General features: G+C 37.0%; 1 protein-coding gene across 1 annotated transcript; it reads left to right on the top strand.

Moving 5' to 3' along the window:
- The first annotated feature begins 28 nt into the window (after nucleotides 1-28).
- PBLD (phenazine biosynthesis-like protein domain containing) lies at nucleotides 29-13,638 on the top strand. Its single transcript, XM_009994855.1, has 9 exons — nucleotides 29-148; nucleotides 2,291-2,390; nucleotides 5,074-5,172; nucleotides 5,756-5,865; nucleotides 6,005-6,034; nucleotides 6,558-6,646; nucleotides 7,791-7,969; nucleotides 9,256-9,318; nucleotides 13,526-13,638. Exons 1-9 carry the CDS (start codon nucleotides 65-67, stop codon nucleotides 13,636-13,638), a joined length of 867 nt encoding a protein of 288 aa, XP_009993157.1. The 5' UTR covers nucleotides 29-64.
- The last annotated feature ends 1,747 nt before the right edge of the window (nucleotides 13,639-15,385 follow it).

Here is a 15,385-nt window from a genome sequence, read left to right as displayed (position 1 = left end):
GGGCGAAACGGTGTACAAAGGGCCTGGCAGGAAACGGCTGGAGGCTGAGCAGGCCAGAGCGACCATGCACATTCCCATTTTTACGGTTGATGCGTTTACAAACCGGCCGTTTTCCGGGAATCCTGCTGCAGTTTGTCTGCTTGAAAATGTAAGTTTTAAAGAAGATACCTCTTCAGTGAGGGACTGCAGCGGCGTTCGGCGCTCTGTGCCTGACCTGAGCGGGCAGCACCGCGGGAGGCTTTGTTTCCTGGGCTCAGGAATTCTGCTTGCAGGCGTCCTTTGCTGTTGCAAAGAATGCAGAGAAACCAGGACAGGGACACTCTTAACCCATCGCAGCGATTCTGTATGAGATGTGTTTTGTATTTTTACATGGTGCTGATTTTTTTTTTTGAAGGACTGGTACAGGTTTTACTCTGAGTTGAGTCAAAAAAGAAACGTCTTAGTTAAGCTAATGGATTCAGGATCAAATCTCTGAAAGGAAATGCAATAATATACTATCAGTGCTCGGTAGTGTTTGAAAGAACTGTTAAAAGTGTGGGTTTTGGGTTTTGTGTTAACACCCTTTCCCCCTCCCCGTTTTCTATGGAAGGAGGGAATATAGGCTTGGATCTGAGTCTGGCCGTTTCTCATCAAGGTGTTCTGAACAGTTGATAGTAATTGGTACTAATTGTCGACAATTTCTACTAAAAAAACCCCACTATTAAACTGGAATATGAAGTTATTACATGATTAGTATAATAACACTATGAAAATGGTGAATATAAAAATATACGTAGAGCAGTTGATGGCACTAGTTTGTACTCACAATATGAATCCTTTCTAAATGTTCCTGAGCCTGTCTATGTAGCTCATGTCCAATATAGCCTACTTGCCAGGTCAGCTGAAGTTATGACTGAGAACATGTCACTTCGGTGGTGTTTTTGGCTGCCTAAAATCTAAATACTCTGTCTCCAAAGGAACGTATATAAAGCTATGAGCTTCTAAATGCATTTTAATATTAATTTCACTTTACTACACTAGTGTATTTTGAGGACAACTTACTTGCATGTTGCCTTTGGAGTGCTGAGATTATTCAAGCGTTTTCTACATTACCTGGGGCTAGAGGCTTTAGTGCCAAAGATAAAGCTGAGATTCTAATTCGTAGTTTTATTTTAAGCCCCAGGAAAGTATGGTGCAGGTAGCAGCAGTATTTCTGTTCTCTCCTGCCTTCAGAGCCCCAGCAAATGCTTTACAAAAGCTGTTGGAAATAACGCAAGAATGGCAAAGCAAGCTCTTTCTGCGTTTCAGAAGTGCCACAGGATGGCAGTATTTCAATACAGTATCTCTTATTTTTGAGAGCAATTTGGTTAGTCTTTGTTCTGGTTTAGTCTATTTTTAGCATCTAATTGACAGTCAGAGCTACTTTCCTGAGGAGAGACCCTTGTTGCTGTAAAAAGTTAGAATGTTGTTTTGTCGGGTAGAACTCAGTCTGCAAATACAGGTCGATGATACACATAGTAATGGTTTCATATCTGGGGATATGGGATCATTGGCTGAAAAGGATTAGTTATTAGGGGAAGTTGGCAGGGCAAATTTTTATCTGTTGGAGATTGAACCTGACCAGGTCCACTTGGTTTCATTTGTGTTTCATTATTATAAAGACCATATTCTCAAACCTGTCCAGTCAGCATAATGATGGGGAAAGAGCAGTGGGACAAGGGTGAAACAGAATTTTATACAATTGCTGCAGCTCATGTGTCCCGGGATCAGCGGTCACTGGTTTAAATCTGCAGGCAGCTAGAGCAGAATTGTAGGGAGCTCCAGCATTTCTGTTTTTTATCTCCTCTCTGCTCCTCCTGACTTAGCATATTATCCCTGTTGTTCCAGGAGCAGTACTGAGGGTACAGCCCCAAGTGCTGCTCAACCATCATGGCCATTGCCCTAGACTTTACATGGGTCTGTCAAACTTACAAGAAGAGAGTTGTAGTTATTTTTAGGTTATGTTAAGAATGACTTCTCAGTGTAACTTTTATCTAGACTTAATATTTGTGTACTTGGAAAGCCTGAGTTTAGGTATTTCGGTTATTTTATTTTACATGTATTCAAAGAAATTGTAAATAGGACAGATATTAGAAATGCCTGTGTATGTATGTGTATGTATCACAATGATTGAACTCTCAGAAAGTATTTTGAACTAAAAATTAATCTTTTATTATGATAGAAGATGAAATGGCTGTGTCTTTATTTGACAGAAAGCTTGAGTCTGCGTTTCTTGGCCTGCTTTTAATTGGATTTGTTGTTTCATCATTAGGACTTGGATGAAAATTTGCACCAAAAAATCGCAACAGAAATGAACCTTTCAGAAACTGCTTTCATCAGAAAACTGCACCCTGGTGATGACTTTACCAAAAGTGAGTGGTTCTTTTTACACACCAAAATCTCTTAGAAGAGAATAGGAAGATACTTGCAGGTGCATTTTTAACGAATCGTGCTTATTTGTAAGAGAGCCAAAGCAAAATCATAGTGTTGTGATGTATCTTACTTAAGATAATAATAACAACAACTTTTTGCAGTATTTCTACTGCATATAATATTAATTTTACAATCTACAAGCATTTATTACTCAAATTAGGTAATTTATTTTATTGCCTTTTACTAAATAAACAACTTGTGTATAAAAGATGTCCATAAAATTGCTATGCAAAGATCCATCAATTAATACTTCTATTAGAATTCATGATCTCCTGAGATAATTTCTTATTATACACACATAATAATAGAGATGGAATGTGCTTATTCCATATGCACAAAACAGCAAAGTGAGTAGAATCTGGCTTGACTGTTCAGGAAATCATCACTGGGGTAACACTGAGCTACTATTTGAGTTTGTCACAAAATCTCATATCTGTGGAGCCAAGGCTGGAAAATACAGGTTTCCCACAAAACTGGGAAATCTGAAGTTGCTCGAATCAAACACATTAATCTGCTCATTGAATTGGTTTGGCTGGAGGGACTTGCACTGATAAGGCTGCACATGTGGTGGGAGAGGCAATGGAGAGGCACTAGACAAGACCAAAAATATCAGACAAATACAGAGTCTGGTCAAAATAGCTTTGTGGATTAGTTTTCAGCTGAATCAGTTTGCTCAGTCTGCTTGCTTTGCAGTTGTGTGGTGGTATGAGCCAAGGGGCTGGAACCTTGCTAGCCTGGAGTCAGATTCCAGGTTAAAGAATCATGTTGGCATGGCCTGGTTTTGACAGAACGTGGTGGCAGAGAAAGAACCAGCTTTGGGGTTATTTGCCGTCTGAAGGAGCCCCTAGAACAGTATGCAAAGAAACTGTTCTTGATCATTTGATTTTTATTCAGGGAGTGGGCTTTTGTGCAGACTTGTTAATTACAAGGATGTTCTTAAAGTGGTAACTATCATCACTGACTGTTAATAAATTGGAATTTGTTTTAGGGGTAGACTAATAGCTAATCAAGAAGTGATAATGCTTCACATTTTTCATGTTAGCTTTTCAGTCATGTTAACACCTTGCCAAATGGTTTAATATGTTTATTATCAAGTCATCCATATCCAACAGCAAGTAAAATGCCATTTTCTTCTTGCTTAAAATGCTTTTGATATTTATGGGAGTAGTTAGTGACCCACACAGCTGCTGAAGGTGTGCACAAGTTTTTCAAAGGAATTTAGTCACTGAGCTACACCTGATAATGTGTGTGCTGAGGGATGGTGGGAGTGTAAGGAGATGAGGAACATCAGAATGTCTGAAATGTTAGTTGGTATAGTAAGGGCTCTTGGACAAAGTATGTTTTTGCAGGAGTGTGAGTTTTTTATCAGCGCATTTAATTTTAATTTTAAAAAATCTATTTTACAGATACATTAATTTATGAGAGTACAAAATGTCTTCTCACTCTGAGTATAGCTGTATGTCTCAAGCTGAACCCAATTCCACCACCAAACATGAATCACCTGGGATTAATTAAATGTATATATATTTATAAAGCTATAAAAATTATTATCAGATATCAATAGTACAGCAGGAAACAATAATAGCAGCAAGAAATATATATGTAATACAGCAGGTTACTGCAAACTTACCATTACTCTATAATCAAACTTATCAATAGTATAACAGTAGGTAGACTACTAGATTTATTAAGCAGATTCCAGGGGGGACACAAACAGATCCCAGAAGGGGACCCAGCCATCCCAAAGTGAGAGGGCAGTCCAAACAGAACCCTGAGGTGGACCAGCAGGGTAACAGTCTCACTTCAAAGATGCTCTGTGCTATGGAGTTTGGAGTCAGCCATGTGTCCCCAGCAACGATCCATGATCCATGTTCAGGCAGATCTGTCTAGGAAAGGGAAAATTACTGCAGCACAGAACATTCTTGGAGAAAGGAGCTCCATTTTGGGTACAAATTAAGTAATTTTTATATCATGGAGACATTAATGAATGTAGGACACCACCACTTCAAGAAGCCAATAGATGCTGTTAATTTCTGGTTTTCACCTGAAACAGCCAATAGACTATGATGTTTTCTGTTCTGAGAGACCTGTTTTTATTTTTCCGGACTGTTTTCCTCTTCTTTCAGTGAGAACAGCCAGTGACAATTACTGATTCTTACTTTCTCAGGATGTTTGCCTCTTTCTCCAGACTATTTCTCACCTTTTCAGGTGATACGTTGCAGTTGTAGTTTGTTGGTTTTGTGCTTATGGATAGTTATCTCTGCAGGTCTCCTGTTTTTGGTCACACAGAAGCACTTCAAAGGTGCCAACTGGACTTCTCAGGGATACTTCAGGAGCCTAATTACCAGGCTGGCCAGCCTTTCTGCTCTGCAGCTCCTTTGCTCTTCTAACAAAGTAGCTTTCCTCTGTTAGTAGTAGACTCCTGATGTTGACCTGACTCAAAAGCAGTAGCTATTCCTAGTATCAGTAAGAAATAGGTTTTAAAAGTGTGTTTAAGACCAAGACTAATTATAACAAGCATATTGATTCACTGAAATGTCATCACTCTCTCTCAAGTTTTGAGATAAATCAAGGAAATAGACTTCTTCCACTTAATAAATCTAAATAAACTTTCTTTTCAAGGTTCCTGCTTTGGACTCAGATGGTTCACACCAGCCAATGAAGTTCCTCTCTGTGGTCATGCTACTCTTGCATCAGCTGCTGTGTTGTTTCATATCCAAAGTATGTATACAAGCTAGTAATTATAATTTTTAGAAAATTTACATTTAGTTAAGAAGATCTCTGTTTTCTATAACAAAGGCAATTAAATATTCAGAACATACAGAGAACACATCTGGAGATAGATAAGTATTGTCTTTTACAACTGCTCTGTAATTATAAGGTTGTAGTCTGATGCCTACACTTGAATTCTGATGCTCTGCTACTACTTGTGTTTAAGAGGAGTTCTGAATATGCAGCTATCATGTGGGAGAGGTATAGTAGAATCTGATTAATAGGGAATATTGCTCTTCCTGTTAAAAGGAAATTGCCATTCATTCTGAGAATGTGCAGGAAAGATTCACAGGCAATTGCTGTGTGTTTTATTGTGTGTGTATATGTATGTGCATACAACACAAGACTGTGTATTGTATTTCCTCAACAGACTATTGAGTTAGCTGGGAGTTTTGTCTCAGAACACCAATTTGCCGTGGTTTTTATATTTTATCTGCGTAACTTATTCTGAATTTACAGAGCTACTCTAAGAGCTATGATAGTTGATAATCAAGTTCTTATGTTTGATCATGTTGCAATGCTTTCTTTCTAGAAAACACAAATTCAGTTCTCACATTTGTAACTCTGAGTGGAGAATTAAAAGCCAGGCAAGTGGAAGATCATATTGTCCTGGACTTACCACTTTACAAGACCTACCCACAGGTCAGTCACAATTTTATTAATTAAAGGCTTTCAAGGAAAGTATGTGTTTTTGCTTGTGTGTGTATGTTAATATAGTGGGTAGATAGGTACCTATTTGTGTTCTATTGTTTACAGTGTGGGTTTGTTTGTTTTTCTTCAGGTGCTTCAGGAAGTAGAAGAGTTAATAAAGGTAAAAAAAGAATCTACATGTGGTCTTAGAAGCACATTTATAATAACTATGCTTATTTTTATATATTAAATAGCTGAAAAGTGGCAACATGGCATTGTTTGATGTACTCCTAAACTTGAAACACTGAGCATTAAAGGTCTGAGTTCTGCAGCTCAGGAAATTGAATTCTCCAAAATGCTGCAGTTCAACTTCTGTCTCCCACTGCCATTGACTGGAGTGTCAAGTGTTTATTTCAGTGGCATTTTCAGCCTGTTGCGTGCACATGAGGACACTCTAGTGTCCCTTTTCTGGGTCCCTGTATTTATTTCCCATGTTGACACGTACAGAACTCTTAGCACGTTCCCATGTCTGCTCGTGCACTTCCTGAATTTCCTTTTCTTGCTTCCGTTTACTTGAGGGCTTCATGAAAGACACTGCATAAGCTCAGTTCTAGCAGCAATTTGTTCAACAAAAATGTTAAGGAAATAGTATTTTGTATTCAAACAAGAATGTTTTTCATTGTCTCCTTGACCTTTTCTGCTAGGCAGCTGTTGGTGACATGATTGTTCAAGATATCCGTTATTCTCCTGACACCAAGAAGCTCTTGGTCCGCCTCGGTGATGCTTATGAAAGGTGTTTTTTACTTTTTCTTTTAAATCAAGTGTGCAGAAATGGGGGCTGCTTGCTTAACCTCTATTCCTTAATGTACTGGTTCTTTTATCAAGTTTTGAAACAGGTGGATATTAAAAAATTTCTAATTTAAACTCCTGTGTTAAATAGTTATTTTATCTTCCTATGTGAGCTTGTTGAACCTGCAAGGCTGAACAAGGTTCATCTGAAATCTTACCTCCAAGTAAAGGAGGTCTGGGAAACAGTTGTAAGGATGGTTTATTTTCCCCATACATCTGGGTGAATAAATGATCCAGTAATGTAGCAGGAAATTATGAGTCTTGCTTCTCCAGTGAAGAAATAATAATTGCATAGCTATAGAGGTCCACTTAGTGAGACACAGCATATTGACAGAATGCCATGGATTCCTACACCCATTTTGCTGTAATCTGCTTACACATACTTAGCAGCATCGTAAGTAGCTTTATAGGGGAAATCCCAATTCAAATAATTTCAAAGCATTTGTTAATCCTGGAGAGCTGCATTTCCATTGTTAAGTCAAGACTGATTTGGGTATATATTGCCAAAACTCAAATTCTTCAGTCAGGGCACTTGAAATTTATTTATTTATTTATTTAATTTAAATACTTGAAATTATTTTCACTTGAAATTTGGCCTAAGAAATGTTTAAATATTGGGGTATTGGGGAAATAGAAATATCCTCAGCTCATGACTTCATTTTGTAGGGATGTATCTGCAACTTCACAGACTTGAAACTGTTGTCAAGTGCTTTAGAATCCCTTGAAAATCTGAGTGGTGTTGTCTGCTTTCTCTGAAAGAAGGTGGAATGTGATGAAGTATTTCTTTCAGTGATTAAAATGTTGAAACAAGTTTGTGTTTTTGTAGCTAATATTCCAGGAGGCTCTGTTTTCAGAAATTATTAGGAAATGAGTGGCTTGAACTTTTTTATATGCTCACTTGAAGTGTATCATACTCAGGGTAGTCTTCTGTCAAATGATACCGGGAGAACAATGCTAGGAATTTTATCTCCTCTAACATTTAACCAGGGATTGTTTGGGTTTGTAGATAAGATGGTTTTGTGGTTTTCTTTTCAAATTAATGTAAAATGAAGAATATGGGCTATTAAAATTCTATCATTATGTTCAAGGTCTGTGTTGGAAAAACTGCAAGTGAGTGCACAACGCTTTTTGTCAGCTGAAAAGACAGGAAAGGTGAAAGGACTCATACTCACCCTTAAGGGAAATGCCAGTGGGAAACCTGAAGACCATGATTTTTACTCCAGATATTTTGCACCTTGGTATGGAGTTCTTGAAGACCCTGTTACAGGTATTTGCATATGACCCTTACTCTTGTTTCAGTTCAATTCAAAGGTTCTTATTAAATGTAGAAACTTGGCTAGTTCTGTATTTAGGGGCACGAAGACTAGTTCTCTGCCCATTGCTTTGATGTTCCAGTCAGTAGGTGTGATGATTGCTGTGGGATGCTGTTACTTGCTTAGATATCAGTTAATCACAGTTGAATTACTAGTTAGCTGAGAAAATGATAAAAATCACTCATTAAATGTTTTACTAAATAAAGAGAATTTTTTGTTTTGTTTTCGTAATGGTAGTTATTCAGCATTCCTAGCAGAAAGAAAGGCTTACAAATAAATATAAGCCATGTATTTCAGTTACTTTTTTTAAAGCTTTCAGTCCTGCTTTCCTGATAAAGCTGAGGACACAGGCTGGTAGACATATCTAATCCCAGAGCTCATCCATTAGTATTTCTGGGAGGTCTAGTATTGATAATGTAGGAAAATTCAGAAGTTTCCTGAAGCTTTGAGATATTTCTAGACTTCTTACAGCTTACTGTTGCTTGTCTTCCATCTTTGTGTCCTTTTTTCTTACTAGAAATAAATCTTTTTATTATATTGCTGTAGTATACTCTTAGCAGTCTTAGGACTTTGTATTACATTTCTTTTGTAGTGATTTCTTAATAGTGTTTCATGTCCCTGAGCCCTGATAATTACAGTTTTTAAGCCATCTGCTGCTCAGGAAGCAAGACTTTTAGTTTTCAGAAGCTGTGATGAGACCTTAAAGATCTCCTTAATTTACATCCTGATACCACCATTCAACACTGAAGAAAACTTTTGGGTTTTTTTGTCAAAACTGTTAAGAGAGGAATTGCTTTTGGTTTACACAGTGACTTTTGTCTTTGTGTTCCTACTCCTAAAAATATCCAAAAGCCTCTTCAGATTTTTATGGGTATATTTTAAATGTAATATTTTGAGATTCTGTTCTTAGGAAACTTCACTTTTGGTGAACGTATGAGTCCTTTGGCTCAAGTATTTTTAACCATAGTATTTGTAATTCCTACCAATTGTAGCTAATGCTGAGGCCCTCACCTGGGTAAAATTTTCATTAAAGCCAGAGGATGAGGAGGTAATACTGCTTTATCATAAATGAAATGTCAAAGCCTCAAGTTGTGTCTGCTGTGCAAACCCTTGGGTGTTTTTGCCTTAGACACAGGCATAGCACTTGATTTGTTGATGGCGTTTACATTTTGAATGTGCTTACTCTATAAAGTAGTGATTCTAATTTAATTCTGTACTTTGTTTTCCAATTTCTTTTAAGGATCTGCCCATGCTGTTTTAAGCAGCTACTGGTCAGAGCAGCTGGGGAAGAAAGAAATGCTTGGTAAGAGAAACTGTTTTCTTTTAAAGCTGCTCATTTTGTAAAAGCCACTCACTAAAAAAGTAAAGTTTATATTATGTCTACGTTCTGAACTGTAGCAACAACTCCCCTACGCATTTTCTCAGTATGAATAGAATTTTATGTATTACTTTGTGTTATCTTGAAGAAACTGCTTCTTTCCTGCTCACCAACATGATACATCATGCCTGCAGGGAGCTTGAAGTCTCAGTTTCTGGATCATAACTCTCTGCAGTTAGTGTTTTTCTCAGCTTTTGGGTTTTGGTTGAATCATAACTGAAGTTTGGTGAACTTCAGGTGATGTTTTTGTGTTTTGATTGAATTTACTTCTTGGCCTTTATGTCTTGCACTTTGGAAAAAGTACTGGTATTTTCATTCATTATGTGTACTGTTCAGTAGAATGTGGACAGTGTTTTCCTTTCCCCTCATGTGTATTAAGATGAGATTGAAAAAAGTAATTTGTTTTTTGCCTGATTTTGGAATTTTCTTGAGAATTACTCTTGATTATTGTAGAATCAGAATGCTTTGTGTTGGAAGCGACCTTAGAGCCATCAGGTCCAACCCACCTCCAGTCTTAGCACAAGATACATTATTCCCTCCTGCCCCTCGTATTTCTTGCTTGTATGTCCTCAAACTTCTTTTGTGGTAGAAATCACACAAAACAGATTTAAAGAGAACAAATTAATTTGACAACTGATCAACATGTGGTCTCTTAATGTGTTTATGAGAAGTAACTTCTTACAGGTATGTGGAACATGGGGAACAGGTAGTACTAGTAATTCTATTACTCATCGTATTATTTGGAAAAGATGTCTGCTGATCAGACAAGATGAATAAATAAGAGCATCTTTGGACTTTTTAGAAACCTTTGTGGTAGCTTCTATAGTATCTGATACCATTTGTTGCATGAATAAAGGGAGATTTTCTTTCATAAAATGAAAGTTCTGTTAGTTCCAAAATAGATCAGATATGAAACACTATAAAAATGAGGTCAGCTGCATCTCTGCTGAAGTATCAGAGGTAATTTCCTGTGTTTGGGTTTTCTTATTACTTTAGTAGACCAAACTGACAAACAGCCACCTCCCTCATCAACTACAAAAAGAATTTTCCAGTCTTTTTATGAGATTAAATACTTTATGATCTTCCTGGAAACTATGTACATATGCTTGAATTTAAGCTGAGTGTTGAATCAGTTATCAATCCTTACCTTTTTTTGTTTTGAAGAGTTTCTGCAATATTAAAAAATTGTAACCTCTCGCATCAATGTATAGATTTTCATGATTGCTAATGAATTCAATATTTATGTGTCTCTATATCCAGACCTTCACAATTCTAAGATAACATTTGTAAACATGCATATAAATAAACAGATTATAGAGGACTTCCCAAATTATTGTGATGATAAAGGGCTTTATCCAGGGCAAGTTTTAATTTCAGGTGAAGCTAGAGGAATCTTTACATACATGTTGACTTCAGAAAACTGTATTAATTTGTGTGGAAATTCTGTTTTTTGTTCCTGCTTTTTAACTTATCTGATTCCTTCCTGGTTTAGCAGAGTTTTATAGTTTTTGAGGGGTGGAGGGAGGGCAAGAGGGAAAACAAAAGAAAGCAGCCAAAACCCAAACCTTATTTTGTTAACTGTAAGATCACAGCTTCACAAAATCTACCAGGGTTTCTTTCAATACAAAGTCTGTCCCATCTTCTAACTTTTCAGTTGCCTCACTATTTTTTTTTTTTTGTGAAGATGTTGCTTTATTCTACTTAAATATAAATTTTTGCTAATTTCAATTCCTATCAAGTGAGGGGCTTTGCAGGGTTGTAATTGCAGCTTTAATCTTTCCCAGGTAATCTCAATCTATAGATTGACCACGTAAGATTTGTACACAAGTGTAACACTGCTGGCAAAGGAAAGTTTCTTCCTTAGAGATCTCCACTTAAATTTGAGCGCTTCTTTCATCAGTCCTTTAATTCAACCAAAATAATGGTGATTTCTTCTAGTTATAGACATTTTTAGAAGAATGGCACTTGTTCCTGGGTTCATGTCATTATGATGACATCATGAAGAAAATCCATTACTCCTCAGATTCTATAAGCAGTGGTCATTAGATGTATCTGGGCTAATAAGAAGCTCCTCAAAACAACAGGGTGATGTTAGTACAAGGCCACTGACCACCTTGTGGATGCAGGGGTGCATGATTCTGTGATACCAGCATGCTCAGTCTCAGTCGTTATATTCGTAAACTTTCCTCTGTCTCAGGCTAATCACAGAGGAATTCAGGGCACTGTGTGTTCAGCTGTTCTGTGTTATTTAATGATTCTGTGATTTCTACTGATCAAAATGAATATATTTGTTTTTATACCAAATGTGTAGAAAGTGTATGTAGTATGACATATTCCTAGTAAATACAGATGTGGAATGGCTGTGCAACAAGTTTGTGATGTAAAAAGTAAGTGCACATCAAAACTGCTTCCATGTCTCTGGAGATGTGGCTGTTAAATTAAATCTCTGGTTATTGAAATGTTACATGCAGGTCAGTTTACTTTCAGACATAGTGTGACATACTAATGCATCTGTGTGAGAGAAAAAAAGATCAAGTATTATTTCCATCCAACCTTGGTTAAATTTTCTATTGTGTTGTTTTTTCTTCTTCTACTTTGAAGGTTTCTTTAACAATAAAATAAACTGGACCAGTATCAAAACAGTCTCAGTAATCCTACTGTGGAACAGATAGCACTGGTTCCACAATTAAAGAAAGAAAAAAACCTCACAATGACCAACCTCTGAAAATTTGAAATAATTTCTCTTTTATTTAAATCTGCTATTATAGTGGGAGAGTATCTTGGCAATAATAATTGATGAAGTTTAGCATGGTCTGAATCTTCACGTGTCCGTAATATTTGAATTGAAGGCATTACTCCATGCATAGATGTTATTCTGACAAGCTAAAACCAAAACCAAGTTTAGCATGGTCTGAATCTTCACGTGTCCATAATATTTGAATTGAAGGCATTACTCCATACAGAGATGTTATTCTGACAAGCTAAAACCAAAACTAGGTAGTTGTATGAAAGGAAAAGGAAGAAAGTAGCAATATCTGTCTTTCTATAGCTCCTCTTTTTGCTGTTCTGGAGTGTTTGCTTTGTCTGAGAATCTAATATCCTGTTACAAAGAAGAGGTTTCTTGTCAGCTCTGGTTGAGCAACTGTTTGAAAACAGACAGTGTATATGCCATGTTAGAGATCTACCTGTGTCCTGCTGGGATCTGAGCACAATCTCCATCCAATTTACAAACTGTGGATTTTTGAGGGAAAACATGCCCTTTGGCTTTGAACAACTTCTGCAGTAGTTGGAAATTCATTGAGTAAGGAGACTGTTAACATGAGTGCCTCATCATCCATTTACAGCCTTTTACAAAAGCAACATGTATGAAACTCAAGCTTGGGATAAATGCCATCTGAACCCAGCTGTCTCCTGATCAAGTAATTGTGCAGCTAAAATTTGGCTGTTGAGCAGACTCAACGTGCTAAGTGACTATTGTCATCCCACCTGTGGATGAGTAAACAGCTTAAGCAAAAGCTTTGTATTATTTACAAGTAGAAGGCTATTTCTACTTCAGCTTTATCCAGCTGTATTCAGTGATACATTCAGGATTACATAACTCAGTATCTGTTCCTGTCTACATAAGAGTTTGGCCTCAGTTTGCAACAGCTGAAGCAGCATCTGTGTTTCTTTGTAGGCTTTTTTCCACTGGCTGCTTGAGTTTTACTTATCCATTAGCTTAATGCATTGTTTGAACCTCCTGTCTTCTTCAGACGTTCAGTACTGATAAAGTGATTCTTCACTGTTACGCAGATCATTCTGTGTTCTTCCTTACCTGCAGAAGGTGTCTATCCCATGAATGGAAGAATTCAAGACCACTTTAAATATGCAAAGGAAACTTGGTTGACTACATCACAGCAAACTGTCCTTCACTGTCCTTCTCAGACTCAACAGACAAATTCTAGTCTGAGATCATGCTTAGCTAATCTTCATCTGTAAAGGCAGTTCAACCAGGTGTCCCTGGTACAGTTCTTGCCCTGCTGCTGCTTCCTTTCTGGAGACAGAAGCCTAATTTCCCTGAGTTTTCATGGATTTTTAGATAATATCTGATCTGTACTAGTTTTTTTAACTGTGGATTCTTGTTTCCATTTAGCTTTTCAATGTTCCCGCCGTGGAGGAGAGTTGAAGATTTCACTGCGTAATGATGGCAGAGTGGACATTGCGGGGCAAATTGCTATTGTGTTAAAAGGAAACCTGACTTTATGAAGAAGCTGACACTATTTCATCTTCCACATCTTCAAATTATTCATATTGTGCTGATTATATCTTAGCTCTACGCGACCACTGTGCTTAAAAAGTCTTTGCTTATTGTCCAATCAAAGAAACTGCTTCAAAATGCTCACTTCTCAACTTGAAGATGCTTGCTGTTGTTTTCTTCACTTACATCTTGCCACTTCATCTGCATGCTAACATCAGAAACTGTCCAAGGACAGACAATTTGTTTTTCAGCTTCCAAATGATTCTTGTGTTTGTTTCCAAATCCATTTCTGAAGCTATTCCTGCTTTCTGGATTGAATTGTAAACTTTTCTACTTGATAAAATAATCAAACTTTTTCCATATTCAGTCATTCTCCATGCAATCAGATTACAGTCCTTTAAAATACCCATAATCTTTTATCTGCCATGCATTGAAATGATGCGTATTAATTTACTTGAATTAAAATATTGAAAAAAAAAAGGTTTAGAAATGTGCTTTATTTTTCCCTTTTATGAGCAGTATTTTTTCAAAGATGAGTAGTTTTACAGTGGCTTATGATACTGCTGCTTAGTCAATATTTTTAAAGTTTTAGCAGGGAGATTTGAGAGATTAACCCAGTGATGCACGTAGAACTGGTTAAAATCTGAAAGAAAACTGTTGGTTACAGCCATATCATTTGCTTTTCAAATACTGAAGATTTGCTCCTAAATTCTAAGTTTCTTCTGTAATGTTCTTCATGAACCTCACTGCTTCGGATTTTGTCATGTTTTCCTGTAGCTTTCTTGTCTTTCTTTGGATTTATTAGGATTATTGAGCTGTTTCAGTTACTCAAGCTAAAACTCTTTTCCTTTTAAAATTACTTTTGTCTTAGGCTTTGCTTTAGGTCTTCTACTTTGCAATATTTCAGGATGAAATATTTTGAACTCAATGTCATTTTCATACTGTAGGAATAGGTGGATTGCAGGCCTTTATTAGTGATGAGGGACTTAGATGTACCAAATTCCCCAATGTCCATTATTTTGTATTTTATCAGAACTCATAGTTTAAGTCTTACTTAAGCCCCAGTAGCCGGAGGCAAGTAACAGTGTGAGAATCCTAGGATTTGTTTGGAATTAAGGTTTCTAGCTCTTGCTGCTACACAGAATGTCCCAAAATGTTATTTCAAAGCTCTGCAAAGCTCAAGAGAGAGGTGGCAAGCAAAAGGAGCTACCAAATGGAAATGCAGCTTGTTTTTCCATATACAGTCTTGCTGAAGTTCCTGGAGCTGAAATACAGTTTATAAACAGGGTCTCATCATCAGATGCAAGATACGGCTTTGGAGGCAACTTCAATGTTGCAAGGGCATTTTTTAGCCTCTACCTTGATCTGGTCTTACCACAAAGCAAACTGATCCCTTTCTGGCTAGTTACCTTCATCTTCTTCAGGGGCACTACTGCAAGCTTGTTTTGTTTGGTTTTGCTGCTTTGTTACTTCCTCTTGGCTTTATGCAGAAAGAAAATCTGGCCCATAATCTGAGATGCTTTGGAAAGAAAAACAACCCTCCTTAAGAATATAAATGAACTAAAGAACCAATTATTGTTCACCCATCCACATTTAACAAATGGACAGTACAATTATTTTGTTTTACTCAAGGGGACTAATAATGAACAGAGCCCAGTAAATTTTAAGTACACTTGCTATGTAAATCCCCTGACCAAACCATTATCTTTGCTGCTTAATGCATTTTTTTGTAGTTTACTACTACTCAGTCTCTGT

The sequence above is a fragment of the Chaetura pelagica genome, unplaced genomic scaffold (assembly GCF_000747805.2).
Source record: "Chaetura pelagica isolate M959 unplaced genomic scaffold, ChaPel_1.0 scaffold112, whole genome shotgun sequence".
NCBI lineage: Eukaryota > Metazoa > Chordata > Aves > Apodiformes > Apodidae > Chaetura > Chaetura pelagica.
Note: the sequence above shows the minus strand (reverse complement) of the source record. Positions and strands in the feature narration are given on the sequence as shown.

Bases quoted from the DNA above. Each gene is read 5' to 3' on its own strand.
- PBLD (XM_009994855.1), top strand. From the start codon at position 65: ATGCACATTCCCATTTTTACGGTTGATGCGTTTACAAACCGGCCGTTT. The intron at 2,391-5,073 runs GTGAGTGGTTCT...TTTCTTTTCAAG, and splicing joins TGGTGATGACTTTACCAAAA to GTTCCTGCTTTGGACTCAGA. The intron at 6,647-7,790 runs GTGTTTTTTACT...ATTATGTTCAAG, and splicing joins CTCGGTGATGCTTATGAAAG to GTCTGTGTTGGAAAAACTGC.